Source organism: Hyaena hyaena, unplaced genomic scaffold (assembly GCF_003009895.1).
Source record: "Hyaena hyaena isolate Hyena2069 unplaced genomic scaffold, ASM300989v1 scaffold_22, whole genome shotgun sequence".
NCBI classification, from domain to species: Eukaryota; Metazoa; Chordata; class Mammalia; order Carnivora; family Hyaenidae; genus Hyaena; species Hyaena hyaena.
Genome location: NW_024080654.1, coordinates 6,456,989 through 6,474,145, shown reverse-complemented (window position 1 = coordinate 6,474,145; position 17,157 = coordinate 6,456,989). Strand labels below are relative to the sequence as shown.

Below are 17,157 nucleotides of genomic sequence, written 5' to 3'. Positions count from 1 at the left end.
CTTACTCCTCTGGGTCTACACCTTCTCCCACAGCCTACTCCTCTGCGTCTACACCACTTCACCCAGGCTTACTCCTCTGCGTCTACACCGCTTCTCCCAGGCTTACTCCTCTGGGTCTACACGCTTTACCGAGGCTTACTCCTGAGTGTACACCGCTTCTCCCAAGCTTATTCCTCTGTCTACACCGCTTCACCCAGGCTTACTCCTCTGCATCTACACCACTTCACCCAGGCTTACTCCTCTGCGTCTACACCTCTTCACCCATGGCTTCCTCCTTTGCGTGTATATCGCTTCTCCCACGGCTTACTCTGTGTCTACACCGCTTCTCCCAGGCTTATTCCCCTGTCTACACCACTTCACCAAGGCTTACTCCTGTCTACACTGCTTCACCCAGGCTTACTCCCCTGCGTCTACACCACTTCATCCAGGCTTACTCCTCTGCGTGTATACCGCTTCACCCAGGCTTATGCCTCTGCGTCTACACCACTTCACCCAGGCTTACTTCTCTGCATCTACACTGCTTCTCCCATGGCTTACTCCCCTGCATCTACACCGCTTCACCCAGGCTTACTTCACTGCGTCTATACCGCTTCATCCAGGCTTACGCCTCTGCATCTACACAACTTCACCGTCTGTGTCTACACTGTTTCTCCCATGGCTTAATCCTTTGCATCTACACAGCTTCACCCAGGCTTACACCTCTGGGTCTACACCGTAGACAGTTTTACAAGGCACAGTATGAGGAGCCTTCAACATCTCTTGCTAGACAACAGAAAAGTACCAGGAACCCACAAGGGTCAGCACAGGGACAGAGGGGCCGACGGGGCTCTGGAAGCCGGACGGGAGACAGCAGGGGCCCCGGAGCGAGCAGCCAGGAGTCCACAGGTCTGTGAGTCTGTCCAGAGGAGGACAGGGAAGGTCGCGGTTCATCAAGGTGACAGTGGGCCTGAGCAGGGATTGCCCAGCCCAGCAGGAGAATCCAGTGGGGAAGAGGTTCACGTGACATCCACGTACCTTCCCGCAGATTACTTCAAAGTTATGAAAGGAGAAGTATTAACCACACAGACAAGAAGGCAGCTAACCCTTAACCAAGGATCACTGGGGACATCAGCCACAGATGGGACGGACGACAGGTGCCTCCTGACGTGTGGCTGGCTGAGCGATCGTGTGGGGTTCTCTCTGGACGCGCCCAGCGAACACAATTCATGAGGACAGGCGTGCAGCTCTGAGACGTGCGAGCGTGAAGGAAGAAGAGGCTGGTGTAGCTGACACAGGAGGAGGCCAGGGGTACCGGCCGTGGGGCCTGGACGGCGTCGGCACGAAGGCGGAGAGGGCGAGAGGGCGCCCTCAGGATAAACTCCCGAGGTAGCTGTCTGACTCCACGGCATCTCGGGGGGTGCCCACTAACGTGCTTGGGCGGGAGGTACGATGCAGCCTCTCTCTAGCGTCAGTGCTGACCACACAGGCCACACGTCCTGGGGGTGCTGTGAACTATTCCCGCAAAGTCTCTGCAAGTGTGTGTGGCCTCAAGATAAGCAAAAGCCCTCAGAGGGTCACAAGAGGCACACCCAGACGGGCCTCCCTGGCCCGGCAGGCAGGGTGAGGGGGGACAGCGGGTTTTCTGGAGAAGGGGTCTGGGGAGGGAAGTCTTAACCAGCAGTCAAGTGCTAGGGACGGACGGGGCCGGAGCGAGGCTTGCTGGATGGGCTCACTTGGAGGGGGGCACACAGGCCCTGGAGAAGGTGGGAACTGGGGGCGTGGAAGCCGCAGGCGGCTCGGGACACAGCGGTGGCAGCTGCGGACGACAGCCACTCGGGGAGGGAGGAGGGGGGACAGCAGTCGGGGCGCTGAGCGTGCGGTGTCCGTGCGTGCGCGCTCAGGCCCATGGATGCAGGCTGGAGGCTGAGGGCCCGTGTGGGCCGAGAGGGGCCGACGGGCTCCGGGAGCGTAGCGTGCGGAGCAGGGGCGGGGGCGACCAGGGGAACACGAGGAACACGGTAGGTCACCTGTACGTCAACAACCCACGACAACAAACGCAAAAGGGAGAGAACTACAAAGGCAGCCAGTGATCAGAGACAGAAGAAAATCCTGAAAAGAGTCTTGGAAACGGAATGAACAGCCTCAGGACAGGCTGTCCCTGGCCCAGGCTCCCAGGTGCCTATACTGGTCTTTCTAGAAGGCCCTGGTGCCTGCTGTTCTTTCCTCCCGGCCCCGCACCAAACCAGCCTCCATCCCGTCACCTACAATCACGATTAATGGCCCTCGGGCTGATGGTGACTAAGCTCCCGAGCCCAGGACCCTCCCGCCCCGTCTGCAAGCCCCCGGTGTGCCCACGGTAGCAGCGGACGCGCGAGGACCTGAGCAGCGGCGCCCACAGGCGCGCAGTGGGACGGGATGCCCGGCAGCGCCCGTGCCCCTCCCCCACGGCCAGCCGGCGCACTCGGGCCGTCGGGAGTCAGGTGAGGACACAGGCCGTCCCGGAGAGACGCTGCTTTCCAGAGGCTGCGAGGACCCTGCAGTTTTGCTTTTATGATTTTAAAAGGCTTCTCCTTAAACACGTGACAGGTGGCATCTCTTGTGCATGGTACCTGTGTAAGAAGGCCACAGGGCGGCGCCTGCGCGGCTCAGCCGGTCAGGCGTCCAGCTTTGGCTCAGGTCATGATCTCGAGGTCTAGGAGTTCAAGCCCAACATCGGACTCTCTGCTGTTGGCGGGGAGCCCACCTCAGATCCTCTGCCCCTCCCCGACTTGTGCACTTCCTTTCTCTCTCTCTCAAATAAAACATTTAAAACAATTATTAAAAATATATTTGGTTTCCACAACTATTCCCCAAACATATTAAAAAAAATTTTTTTGATGTTTATTTATTTTTGGGAGAGAGACACAAAGCGTGAGCAGGGAAGGGCAGAGAGAGAGAGAACAGAATCTGAAACAGGCTCCAGGCTCTGAGCTGTCAGCATGGAGCCCACGAACTGTGAGATCATGACCAGAGCTGAAGTTGGACATTTAGCCGACTGAGTCCCCCAGGTGCCTGTTCCCCAAACACTTTTAAAAATTCACTTCAGTGGGGCACCTGGGTAGCTCATCGGTTAAGCATCTGACTTCGGCTCAAGTCATGATCTCATGGTTCGTGGGTTTGAGCCCCGCGTCGGGCTCTGTGCTGACAGCTCAGAGCCTGGAGCCTGTTTCAGATTCTGTGTCTCCCTCTCTCTCTGACCCTCCCCTGCTCACTCTGTCTCTCTCTCTCTCTCTCTCTCAGAAATAAATAAAACATTAAAAAAAAATTTACTTCAGGGATGCCTGTGTGGCTCAGTCTGTTAAACATCCAACTCTTGGCTTTGGCTCAGGTCATGGTCTCACGGTTTGTGAGTTCGAGACCCGTGTTTGGCTCTGCTGACAACTCAGAGCCTGGAGCTGCTTCAGATTCTGTCTCCCTCTCTCTCTGCCCCTCTCCCACTCGCACTCTGTCTCTCTCTCTCTCAAAAATAAATAGCACTTTGGCAACACTGATATATGAAAAATAAAGGGTAAAGGCTCTTTGAAACACTTACTTCTGGAGTTAAATGCACTTCCATAGGGGTGTATGTTGGCCAGTATCCCATTGTAAGTATGTTCACTGTTAGATCTATACAGCCTGGATCGCTTTGATTCTGCATATACTGAAAACAAAGAAAACCAAGATAAAACAGTTACTGTAGAGTATCATCAAAAATAACTAGCTTATTAAAGAGTGAACGGTGTAATTTCCAAAATGCAGCTCCACACGTGTTTGGATCTAGTCCTAAGAAGACACAGCCCCAGAAGCCACACATGTTCCAAAAGCACGTGGGGCATTTTTCCTTTTCTGGTGATGTTACCGATGCAGGATATGATGGTACTTCTTTAAGTCAAAATTTTTTATACATTTTTACGGGTTACTTTTCTTTTTCACTTTGAACTTTAGTTATTTGAACTCGTGGACGTGAGCAGTGTGATTCTTGAGGCGGAGGGTTTTGCGTGGCTTACGCCACCTCCGCGCACAACTTAAAGTGGGGAGGCCCCTGTAGGGCTAACGCGAAACAAATAGAGCTTGCCTGCTTGAACTGCACCATGATGTCCTTGGACAGCTCCATGTCCTTGAACATGCCCTCCAGCTTGCTGGTGAACGCCGCGCCGCACTCTGGGACACAAGCGGAGGCGTGAGCACCCCGGGGGACAAGGCCAGCGCACGCAAGGGCACACCCCGGGGCCCACACGCTTACCGTGCTTTAGTTTGGACAACATAGACTTTTCGGCATCTACTGAGGCACTTTTTCCAACAAGGAGTCTTTTTGCCAAATCTTTTTTATAAAAGGCTTCAAAGACATCTTTCCCTGTTCATAAATAAGCAAATGAAAATGGCGTGAGACGTTGGACCATTAACACGCACTCACTCAGCAGGGGCCCGTGAGGGACATCCGCGCAGGAGGAGGCCCACGCTGCTGTCGGCGGGCGCCCACCCCCATTCCCTGCGGGGACACGGAAGCGGGAACGTTTCCGTCCGTCCGTCTCAAGGAAACGCGGGCCCTGCATGCGGACGCGCCGCCTCATCCCTCCGTGCTCAGGGGCGACAGGAACAGCACCAAGCGTGTCTCACCATGAATGAACCTGAATATTATCATGACCTTGTCGAGAATCCTCTCCAGCTCCTCATCGGTCGCTTCTTTATTGCCCGCTCGCAACTTTGAATCAACATGTTTTGCTGTGAGAGTAAAAGTTTAAAATATTTGAAAAACAAATATTTGTTGTATAATACACTTTCTAAATAGAAAAAAAAGAACATCTTTATTTCTATAAGCAAAAAGTAGACAGCAACACTCTAGAACCTTTCCAAAAATATTTTACTTTATGACAAAAGGAAGATTTTGTTATTTTTCTAAGAAAAGTATTTTCAAGTCATGTGAGAATAAATAATGACACTATTACTCCAGAAACCGGAGGGCCCTGCCTTCAAGACGCGGCACGCTTGAACACAGGGGAGAGCGATGCCGCAGACCGGCGGTGCCTTCTAGAAGCCCAAACCCCAAGAGTCCCGTATCCATCTCTGGAAACCACAATCCAGAAGGTGGTATAAGAGGCCAAAGTAAACTGCCTTGTGAATTTTTTGTGGTTGTTGCTGCATTTTTATTTTTTTAAAATTTAATTTTTTAAAGTAATCTTGGGGCGCCTGGGTGGCTCATCGGTTGAGCATCCGACTTCGGCTCAGGTCATGATCTTACGGTTCGTGGGTTCAAGCCCCGTGTCGGGCTCTGTGCTGACAGCTCAGAGCCTGGAGCCTGTTTCAGATTCTGTGTCTCCCTCTCTCTCTGACCCTCCCCTGCTCACACTGTCTCTCTCTCTCAAAAATAAATAAAACATTTAAAAATAAATAAATAAATACATAAAGTAAACGTGGGCCTCGAACCCACAACAGCAAGATTAAGAGTCATACGCTCCACTGGCTGAGCCAGCCAGATGCCCCTTTTCTTGCTGCTTTTATTAATTTTTTCCCTTCACAACTTTTTATGAAATCCTCTGAACACACACAGAGGTAGACGAATGCATAATAAACCCCATGTTCCCATCACACAACCTCAATGATCGTCAAGAGGCCCCATGCTGAATCACTATTATCACATCTTTTTTTGCCCTTTGCCTGAACATTGTCACCGACTAGTGAGAGTCCACGATCCTGAAATACGCTCTGGTGTTTCCACCACGTAATCACATAAAGTGATAAAAACGGTTTCATCTTAAAATATGTGATCTTTTAAGACCTCATCCAATTCTATCCTACTTTAATACTGGTGAGAGAATGCAAAGACCGGACACGATACATCTTCATGCCAGACGTGCCCCAGAGGCTGACCGTGTCACCCTCGTAACACCGGGCATTCGTGTGTACCAAACCCTCTTCTCCCAGCTTCGGAGCACAAACCACTGGCTGTGCTCGAGACAGAACCAGAGTCCATCCTTACCGACCGCGGCTCTGGAGCAGCCGGCCCCAGAAGCACGGGCGGGGCACAGCCGGACTGTCTCTTCCTTCTTCTGGGACATCAAGCTGCTCCTTTCTCCCTGACAAATGCCGCGTGCGTGTCCACACACAGGGTACGTGTATGCACAACAGGGCATAATACGACTCCTTCCCCACCCTTCCCAAGGGGAACTTGAAGATTCTGGGGAAATTTTCTGCTTAAGTTCTGCTTTCTTTTCCCATATTAAAACAATGTCTGGAAATGCATTTCTACCTATGAGTTCTGCGGGCTTATTCGGCCTCTTATTGATAAACGTCTCAAAGGACTCCTTCATCAAGTTGATGAACTTCTCGTTCCTCTGGAAGCACACTTCTATCACGTGGTCCACCCGGTCCTTAAAATCCAGCAGGTCTTGTACCATATCTTTGTCCTTCTCAGGATTGATGACAATTGTTGTCCCGAAAGTCTACGAGAACACACACCGAATCAGCGGCAGGTACCACACATGCTCTCCTGCTACTGATCATGAGACTTTAATATAAATAATCACTGCTTGTGTCAAATACTAAACCATTTCAAAAGTCCACAAATTCAGTCCACATTCAAGAAGTTAAGTGAATATACAATTAATGCTTTGGTGTTTGAATTCTGCTTTTGGAAGAAGTTATTAGTGGGAAAATGTCCATCGCTTAAAAACAGCAACAACTTTAACTGGGGCACCTGGGTGGCTGAACACCAGTTCGGCTGAACATCCACCTGTTGATGCCAGCTTGGGTCATGATCTCACATCACAGTCTGTGAGTTCAAGCCCCGTGTTGGGCTCCATTGGGATGCTCTCTCTCTCTCTCTCTCTCTGCCCCCCCAACCCCTCAAAAATAAATTAACATTAAAAACCCCAAAACTTTCACTTATAAATTTCTCAGACATTCCCATTAACCCAACATGCCTCCTTAGACTTCTTGACTATAATTTCCTTTCTCTTCCACTGCTAAGCAAGGCCCAGTTTTAGGCTGTATTTTTAACTCAAAAATGCTACATGAAACATCACTAAAAGTCTGTATGTGACAAAGACAGCTGTTTGATTATATAAATTGCGGTAGATACACTTTCTTCACTGTGTTTAAACGAGAGCGAGAGACCGCAGGCCCCAGAGTCACCGTGCTAAGCCCTACGTCAGCAAACCAGAACGTAACACCTGACCTAGCCTCAGTTTCAGCCCCTCTGAGGAACGGATCTTCAAGTGGTCCATCACTAGGCTTCTCAGCACTAATGAGGTCATCTGCCAGACACACCCCTGGCGTCCCCTAAGGAAGGTGACCTTGCCGCAAGCAATCACTCTCTGCTACAGTAACTTCCGTGTCCTGCCCCCTCCTGCCTATAAAAGGCTTCCCTATCACACAGGCTCCTTTCTATCTGCTGGATGGTATGACATCCAATCCGTGGGTCACTGAATAAAGCCAGTAAGATCTTCAGAATTCCCTCAGTCCAATTTTGTCTTTTACCAGACATATACTTTGGGAAGACTGGTCTTAATAGCATGTATCCTATGTAAGTGGAGCCAGGTTACTGCTGAAAAGTTACAACTGAAACGGGCAGCGACCTCTTCCGGAGAGGACATCGCACGGCCAACTGGCGCGGGAGGGACGCTTCCCCCAGCCGCTCTCGTACTGAGCGCATTTAAAAATCACACACACACGCTGTCAGGGCTCAGCTTCACTGTGATAACGACAGTGTTGAACATAACCTCCGATGTCATCAGTGTGACTGCATGTCACTGACGGACACTCAGGAACAGCGCTCACACCACTGGTTTTCACGACCTGGACGGAAGCTAGCAGAGGGGCCCTTCGTGTGCTCAGCACGCATTCCTGCTCCAAGCGCTACTGAGCTGACGCGAGTCAGTTACCCTGTCCAGCTCCACGTCGCCGTGTAAAAATCTCAGGGGAGTCATGCTCGCGGGCACGAGTGTCCCGTGTGGAGGCAGACAAGCAATCTGAGGACTGATTATTCCATAAGGCAGCACGCAGGCTTGCCACTGCCCTTTCTATTTAACTGAACTTTCTGTGATCATTCCAGATTCACACGCAGTGGCGAGAACAGAGACACCTCACACGCTTGGCCCAGCTCCCCCGATGCTAACGTCGGGCAAGGCTGCAGAGGAGCGTCACTACCAGGATCCCGGCGCACGGCGTCCATCTAGTCCAGGCTGCCCCTGCCCCCCGCCCCCGGAGTGTGCTGCCCCCCGACTGGTCACCAGGGCAGCCTTGTGCTCCCACCCCTCCATCAGCACGAGGGCCCTGCTGCTGCCTTCCCATCACACACGCAGGCGCGCCACAGAGCGATCAGTGCCGCGGCAGTAACAGATCCGCACAGTGGGAAACGTGGCTGCACACACCCGACGGATACACCAGAACGTGTGACCGTTCTCATGAGCAAAGGCATGAAGTATTTAAAAAAAAGCACTTTCACAAAAGTGGCAACTTTTTGAAAGCCGTGGTTGTACGTGGCACCAGAGGCCGGGCAGGTGACCAACAGTGGCCTTTACCGCCGGCTGGCTGGGGGCGCTCATGGGCGGGGCCGTCTTTCAGGAAAGGTCTGCATCAGTTCCCGGGGAGGCAGTGCAAGTCCGCTGTCCACCCCAGCCCCCGCCACGCAAAGAGCCCCCCACCGTGTCAGGAGCCGCAGGGCCGGGAGCTGGGGCACCCCCCCGACCCCCTGCACGGGCCCCGCGCACCTTGATGTACTCGCTCCAGTGCTGCAGCAGGGCCTGCTGCCCGCCCTTCACGCGGCTGAACAGCTGGTACATCTGGGTGAGGTCGGGCACTCGGTTCTCATCCAGCAGCTGGTCGAGCCCTGCGGGGATATGGCAGGCGTGAGGCGGCTCAGCAGGGGGTCAGCGTGCGGGCCTCCGACATGTGGGGCCGACACGTACTTCTAGGCGGGCCAGCTGCCCCAGGCCACATGCAGAGACCCGCCCTGGAGGCCGGGCCCCACCGCAAGGATGCTGCTCTGGGGGCCAGAGCCCTGGTGTCACTAAGGCAGCGGCTGGCCCCAGGCCACCTCTCACTATCATCGCTCCGGGAGCCGGTCTGTCGGGGCGGGGGTACTGAGTATAACCTGTCAGTTCACTCACTGTATTCGCTTAGAAGACACCTAAGGTGATATCACATGAAGGTGCTCAGTAATGCCAGCTCTCCCCTCCTGGCTTTGCTCTGGCTGCGCGTGGAAACCCTACGCTCCGGTGTCTCCTTAGAGGCACTACTACCAGCTGGCCGAGCAGAACCCACGTCAGAATATATGTGGCTCTTTATTTTTCTTACAATTTATAGTTGACATTTATAATTATGGGCCTTCCCACCATTAAGCTTTAAGGTCTCCAATACCTTGAAATAAATCCCACAACCCCATCATGCCTTTCAAATGGTGACATTACACACTTAATAGTTACACAAAGTAATGTGAAGTGCCCAGTGTTCTAGAGGATGAGGCTGTGCACTCTGAACTCCAGAGCCAAGCGCACTGTGAAGGGCACAGACCCACAGGAGGGCACGCGGGACACTCCTCCGGGATGTCACCAGGGTCCGACAAGCAGCACGAGGGAAGTGGCACAAGAGGGCACGGTCCTGCTGCCAGTCGGTGGGGTCTGTCCAGGGTACTCGGGACCCTGGCCCAAGTCCCCAGCCCCTGGCAGTCCGCGTGACGGTCAGCCCCTCGGGGAGGCCTGGGGAGGAGGCCCGCAGGAGCTGTGTGTGTGCCGGCGCCCGTGGGCACTGCATGAGGGCCCGGATGCAAGGTGTCTGTGGCCCAGAGGGTGTCCCAGCAGCTTCAGCTGAACACAGTACGTCCTGTGATTCCTCCGTCTCGACCAGACACCTTTCACGATTTCCCTGAACTGATTTTCTGCTCAGGGCTGACATGCTCATTGTCGCTAATGGTTTTTAGTGACTGCCTTATTATAATAGATATCCTCATGCTGGTATTTACGATGTTTCAGTCACTTCCTTAAAATGTCAAGGGCGACCGTGCAGGTAACTGACACAAGATTTAGGAAAATCTACCTTTCTGCAGAATTGCTGTTAAATGTTCTCCCAAAAGCTGTTTCTCCACACAAGCAATCAGTGGTTTCCTATTATGAGGCAAAGAGACAAAGTGTCAGCAGTTAAGTTAATGGAGAGACTCTGATCACCCACAAAGATGTGGCATTCACGGTCAGCAGGCCCCATAGGAGTTTCCCTCCTCCAGGGAACAGCCCCTTCCCTCCTCCGGAGACTCTGAAGGCTTTCTACAATCTAGTAAACAGCGCAGGGGGCAGGGGTCCAGGGAAAAGGAGACCCCGGCAGACAGAGACACAAGTGCGCCTGGCTGGCAATAGTCAAAATGAGGCTTTGCCTTTTGAATGCTAGGCGCGCTGGCTCGCCAGCCCCCCCCCCCCCCCCCCCCCCCCCCCCCCCCCCCCGCCAAGGCTGAGGCTCTGCCTCTGCCTCAGGCCCCATAACCCACCCATCACCACTTATCAAGGAAGCTCCTCGGGGCGCCTGGTGGCTCAGTTGGTTAAGTGTCCGACTTCTGCTCAGGTAATGATCTCGCGGTTTGTGCGTTCGAGCTCCGCATCAGGCTCTGTGCTAACAGCTCAGAGCCTGGAGCCTGTTTCACGTTCTGTGTCTCCCTCTCTCTCTGACCCTCCCCTGCTCATATGCTGTCTCCCTCTGTCTCTCTCTCTCTCTCAGAAATAAATAAAAAAAAAAAAAAAAAGGAAGCTCCTGCGTGAGGCCCACTCCACAGGAGCATCACCTGAAACCGAGTATTTGAACATCACCAAGCATGACTGCCACAGTCACAGAGACACACACAACTGCCTTCCCGAGTACATATTCCGCAGTTCACTTCAGTTTTGTTGTTTTCTTCTTTTTTTTCTTAATCAGACATGTGCTTTAGTCCCAGGATTATAGATTTTGGGCATCTTCCCAAGCCTTTGCTTCATAAATAACTTTCCAACGGCCCATCTTACTTAAACTTCACAGTGACCCCAGAGAAAGCACATACCCTCCTTGCGAAGGGGCAGACCGGGGGACTGTGCCCACTGAGCAGCAGAGCAAGGGGCGAGGGTCTGCCTTGGCAGCAGGGTGACAGGAGGTGAGGGCGCAGGTCAGAGGCTGACAGCAGGGAGGGCCAGCAGTGCGCCTGAGCCTCCTCCAAACAGCTTCGGGGACAGTTATCAGCTGGCAGCGGACGGCTTCTCCTTGCTGACTGCTGAGTAGCACTGCCTTGAGTATTTGCAAGTTTTGTGTATGTTTTTATTTCTCTGTTTTAGGAGTGGAACTAGAATGTCAGAAAACACCTAACTGACTGCCGCTCTGAGGAGCCAATCCGTCTTCAGGCAGCTGCCCGCGTTCCTATGGGCCACGCACAGCGGCTCCAGCTTCTCGTCCTCGCCAGTGCTTCGTGCCGCCTTTTTACTCAAAAAGCCACTGCAGCGAGTGTGAGGCAGAGCCCCACTGTCGTTCTGATGTGCAGTTTCCTGTGACGGACTCCGCCGAGCGCCCACCTTTTCCTGCGTTCACAGAACCATGCCTCCAGGCAGCAGGTGGCCTGGACACCATCACCGTTTTCACTCCACACAACACCCGTGTAAGCCCAGGGGCCGGGACAGGTCCCCCCCCAGCGCCCAAGGATCGATCTTCTAATCCACAATGACAGTTCGCTGACCATGCCAAGCAGCAGGAGACGGGGTCCTTCCCACACTGAGGGATGAGAGTCCCCAAGGCAGAGCCTGCCGAGTGACCTGGCTGCGGCGTCTGGCGGGTGACAAGGTGCAGCTTGAGCGTGCTCCACATGCAGGCTGCTGCCCACTGTGCTCTGGGGGCAGCCGGGGCAGGAAGGGGCGCCCGGAGCCCGGCGCTAAGGCAGGTGTGGCTTGGTCACCTGCAGCTTCCCTCTCCTGTCCTTGTGACAACTGTGTGCTTTGTGACATCTGAATCACCCAGCGTGGCAGAGGCCGCCTCAGTCAGTGCGCCCTCCACCCACCTGTGCCTGAGCCTGGAGGTGAACCTCCTTTCCCTGTTATTCCTTTGCTTAAATAATTTGCATACACTTCTGAGCAATATAGTTACTAAAATTGGGAGGAACTTCCAATCTAGCGTATACACAGCAGTGGATAAGCACGCTCAAAAGAGAAAAGGACCACTGTGCCCACCGCCTACGGGTCACGAAGTAGGACGCCCGGGGACCCCGGAGCCCCACCCCTCCTCCACCCCGAGCTGGGCTGGCGAGTCCTCTGCTCTTCACCGTGATCTACCACATACACATATATATCTCCCTGACTGGTACACGAGCTAGCGTGGCCTGTTCTTGAACTCCACGGTATGTGGAAAATATCGACCGAAAAAAGTGCAGTGGATACTCAGCAAAGACTCTTATCCAACCCTGACACGATCCGATACGGCTCGCCCCCCGTCCCCCGTGCATCCCTGCTGCCGTGGCTCCCCAGCGCGCCTGGGACACGGCCGTCCTGGCTTCAGCATGCCTGTCCTCCTCTGCAGATCTGGGGCTCCTCGTGGGCCCGTCAAGTGTCTAAGAGCAACGTGACCCTTCCCTCCTGACCCTCCGCCCTCCGCCCTCTCCCGGTGCCGCCCTGCCGCGCCTTCCGGCCTTCCGTCTCGCCTCCAGCTCCCGCTCTCTTCCTAGCTCTCCTCGCTCGAATAAATGTTACGTGCAGGGTGAGAAACAGACATTCACAGTTTTCCCTTTTACTTTTCCCTGGCTACTTACCAACCTCAGGTTTAGAGAAAAAAAAATTAGATGGAAAGAAAAAATAACGTGACTTAATACCATAAATGAAAATTACAGCTACATTCCACATCCAACAAAAAAGTTCACAATCTAAATATATTCAATTATACTCTGTCAACATAAACAGAATCCTAATCTATAAACCCCAAGACCCCAAGACCCAAGTACCCTGGCCTCAGGTACTCATGACAGGGCACCTGTGACTTACAGGTGCTGGATAATCACACACAACATAAGCAAACCCTGCTAAGTACTCTGCAGAAGTACTCCGATAGTACTGGATGGGTCCACAAAGGTGCCATTTATGTCACTAACCAGCCAGGCACAGGGTTCACTATCATCAAATTGCAAGAACTGAGTAAACGAATAGTACTCACTGTGTGCTGTGGTCTAAATACGTGATTACTCGGTCTCCTTCTTCCTCTAAACGCTTACTTACATGGTTAAGATATTCTGGAACCTTCCAAACACAATATTTAAACATGTCAGTAACAAAGATTCTTTTTTTTTTTTTAAAGTAACAAAGATTCTTGATGTTACCCAAGAAGCTGAAACATTGGTGAACAAAGAAAAATTTTTTAAATTTTTTTTTTAAAAAAAAGGGCACCATATATATTCAAGGCAAGTGTCAGAACAGATGAACAGGGGAGGGCAAGATTCGTAGTACAAAGTTTCCTTAAACTCAATTCTGGAGCATAAAAGTGACCTCTAGAGTGAGCGCCTCCCTGCGGTGCCCTGCTCACCACCGAGTTCTCAGGACGAGGCCACGGGTCCCTGCCGTCATGGAGGCCCTGTGGCAGGTGAGCAGTGGCACCCGGGTCAGGGGGTGCAGGCCTACTGGCACCCCAGGTCCCAAATGAGCGGGGTCAGCAAAAGCTGACCGGCAGACGGGGCGTTCACTCGAGGGTGCTGCGCAGCGCGGCTGCAGCAGGCCGTGGTGCGCGTTCCGTGCACAGGAGGCCCCACGACACTTCTCTGGCTTAGTGGTGGTGGCAGCAAGGCCGGGTGCTGCACAGGCTGCGTCCCCTCCAGAACGGGAGGGAGAGCCGACAGTCCGTGCGCCCTGTGCTGTGACGAGTGACATTTGGGGGAGGTCCCCAGGGGCTCCCTGCGGTCCCTGCTCTGACTCCTTCGAAACCGCTTACCACGACGGTGGGTTCACAGGACAACTATTGCATTATTTTCCTGTGGTCTCCTGGGTAATGTTTTCCACTGCCTCACACAAATGGAAGGTTTGAGGTGCGCGTGGGTTATCTGTACAGTTAAGATTGACCTTTTATCCTCTTACTTTAACCTGAGTTACTCTGCGTGGAGAAGCTATCTTATTGGCTTTTTTATTCGGCAGGGGAAGCGCAATAAGAAAGTCTTTAAGGCAGGGGCACCTGGGAGGCTCAGTCGGTGGAGCACCCAACTTTGGCTCAGGTCACGATCTCACAGTTCGTGAGTTCGGGCCCTGCGTCGGGCTCACTGCCGTCAGCACAGAACCCATTTGGGATCCTCTGTCCTCTCTCTCTCTGCCCATCCCCCGCTTGCACTCACTCTCGAAAACAGACATTTAAAAAGTTTCTGAGTTATAAGAAATTAACTCTTGGGGCACCTGGGTGGCTCAGTCGGTTAAGCGTCCGACTTTGACTCAGGTCATGATCTCGTGGTTCATGGGTTTGAGCCCTATGTCGGGCTCTGTGCGGACAGCTAAGAGCCGGGAGCCTGCTTTGGATTCTTTGTCTCCCTCTCTCTCTGCCCCTCCCCTGCTCTTTCTCTCAGAAGCAAATAAAACATTAAAAAAAAAAAGAAATTAATTCTTTACTGTCATAACAATGGAGTTTGTTACCGAGGATTTCAGCTAGGTTGTGGCTTTCAGAAGATTTCTTATAAAATGTGTATGTGGAAAGACAAACTATTAGAAATTAACTTAAATGCACATCTATAAAAAGAAATAAGGCGATTCAGAAGTACTTCCTTGTCTTACCTCTCTTTCTTGCATTAATCTCTGGCCTTCTGCAGCATATAAGCAATTAGTTTCTTCCAAAAATCTCACTTCAAATGAATCTTTATAGACCTAAGAAAAAAGCAGAGTTACTGACCAATTACAGAAAAGAAATCTGTGCTTGGAAGTGCTGATACACCCAAGCTTTCAGGGAGCAAGGCTGCCTCGAGGGTGCCCATGGGCCGCTCCCTCATGGGCCTCGGTGGGCGCCAGCCTACCGCATGCTCTCCTCCCCGGGTGTCACAGGCTCTCGGCCTTGCCCTGGAGCACCGGGTCTGTACTAAGGAGCTTCCTCTGGGGCTCCTGGTCTGGCATTAGCCTGACAGCCACACCCCTTGCTCATTTTTAACAGGCACTTTTATTTCATTTTTTTGCATTTAAATCTTTCACGTACCCATTTATTTTGTTGTAAGTAGATAGACTATTAGGAAGCATTAGGGCATTTAGCATGGGATGGGTTACCCAAGGTCAGAGAGCACACTCAGCAGATACAGACAGATTCTTAGGAATTACTGGTAACATTCAGGACGGGACGGGTTACCTGAAGGTCAGACAGCATACTCAGCAGACTTCTCAATAAACTCCGATCCACAGCTTCGCCGTTTCTTTCACGTTCAATTAATAGCAAAATTCCATCAATACTTTTACTCTGAACCATTTTATCACTAATGATATGGTTTCTGAAAAGCTCCAATCCCATATCCCTGTACAAACAGTAAAGAAAAAACTACATTTTAGTTTCATGTTTTAGAAGTTCTAGGTGAAGCTCCAAGCTACGCTGTCACTCAGCCCACAGCGTTGATTTGCTAATTCTCTCAATCCACCTGCCAAGCACTCCTTGGCTGTGTTTTCATTTCTGGCCAGCCTCGTGTGCCTCGTATTTGCTTCTCAGCAAGGCTGTGTCCCGGGGTGGGTCAGGCTTATCACCAAGAAGCACATCAACCTGCAAACGGCACAGCTCACAGCCTTCCTCTTGCTGCGGGATCACACACTCGCCACCCGGCCAGCCCGCGATCCTTCCCTTTTCCGGCTCTGGTCCCTCTCCAGGGCTCGCCATACACCTCTTCCTCTGCTGGCGCTCGGTCCCCTCCCTTGGTGATTGGAGTGTGAAACATGCCGTTAAGAGGCCACCACAGGCCCTCAGCTTGTCACTGAGGAAGCAGGAGGAGATCCAGCTCTGAGCTGTTGTGCGGACACCACCAGAAAACAGGTTCTAGGCTCTGTTCAAACACCTCCACAGGCCCCTCAGGAGCCAGACACTGAGCAGGTAGACAAAACTCAGTGCCTGGACCCAGTGGGGTCTCCTGAAGGGCGGCGCGGGGAGCGGCGGGGAGCAGTAGGCAGGTGAGTGTGGCTTCTGGGGAGCCCCTTCTGTGGTGAACCCTTTCCAGTGCATACAACGGGGGGCCTTTCTGGTTCCCTGTAGGAGATGCAGGTCTGGGTCTCCTGTGGTCTCAAGCCGGCTACCTGGGTTTGAATCCTGACCCGCCCCCTGCTTGCAGTGCCTCTGGGTCTCTGCCTGTCCTTCCTTAACCGTAAATGGCATCCTGCGCACTGCTCTACCCCTGGCATCCCCTTCCACCCTGGGTCAGGCAGGTAGCCGGTGTGGTATGGAAGAAGTGTTCACTGTTGCTAGGCTCTTCTTTCTAAAATCTCAACCTCCACTTATGGCTTCAGCTGCTCGCGGCCACCAGGCGGCCTTCCCGGCGTCAGGTCTCCGTCCTCCACACCCTGTGCATCTGGGCGGCTCCCGCTTCACACAGACTGCACTTCAAACTCACCGCTTCCTTTGCTTCACTACCACTTCCGTACCTCAGCTGCTCGCTGCTCCTGCTAGCTCTGCAAAGCTCAGGACCGGGCCAGGGCTTACTCTCCCTCCCCATCCTGCCTGGACCGCACTATCCCACTCAGCTTTCCTGCCTTGATGGCAGCCTGAGGCTGCCATCGTCTAAGCCATAAGCAGGGCTTACAGTTTACACGACATGTTATTTTATAAACTATGTTCACAAATGAACAGTTCAGACCCCGCGGCCCAACCACCTGGGAGCTTGCTGACTCAGTTTCTCCGTCTGTAGAGTGGAGCCGATAACGGTCATCCCCTAGAGCCGTGCCGCAGACTCGCTCAATGAGTAGGTGCTGAACCTCTCAGAAAAGTGCTTTCAGCGGAGCGGCTATGTGATCTGCCGCCATCCGGTGCCGCCGTCCGTGCTGTTTCTCCGAACAAAGGCTGCCCTTTCTGCAGGTGTGAGCGCGAGTCTAGCACAAGTGCAGCAGCAGATTTCAGTGAGAGGAACAGGGGAAGCAGACTTCCAACCACGAGTGTGTGAAGCTGCACACACACGAGGGAATATGAAACAAAGACAAAAACGTGTCCGTGGGTCTGGAAAGCAGAGGTCACGGCTACATTAGG

General features: G+C 52.9%; 1 protein-coding gene across 1 annotated transcript in view; it reads right to left on the bottom strand.

The window, feature by feature from the left end:
- The window catches only part of CUL4A (cullin 4A), a 46,550-nt gene that overhangs the window by 11,952 nt on the left and 17,441 nt on the right, over window positions 1-17,157 (bottom strand). The window contains exons 6-15 of the mRNA XM_039226639.1: window positions 15,289-15,451; window positions 14,730-14,819; window positions 13,138-13,220; window positions 10,030-10,097; window positions 8,706-8,824; window positions 6,245-6,437; window positions 4,615-4,719; window positions 4,241-4,351; window positions 4,073-4,158; window positions 3,551-3,658 (exon numbers count right to left, since the gene is read on the bottom strand). Coding sequence (XP_039082570.1) covers window positions 3,551-3,658; window positions 4,073-4,158; window positions 4,241-4,351; window positions 4,615-4,719; window positions 6,245-6,437; window positions 8,706-8,824; window positions 10,030-10,097; window positions 13,138-13,220; window positions 14,730-14,819; window positions 15,289-15,451 — 1,126 coding nt within the window. The remainder of the gene's footprint in view (window positions 1-3,550; window positions 3,659-4,072; window positions 4,159-4,240; window positions 4,352-4,614; window positions 4,720-6,244; window positions 6,438-8,705; window positions 8,825-10,029; window positions 10,098-13,137; window positions 13,221-14,729; window positions 14,820-15,288; window positions 15,452-17,157) is intronic.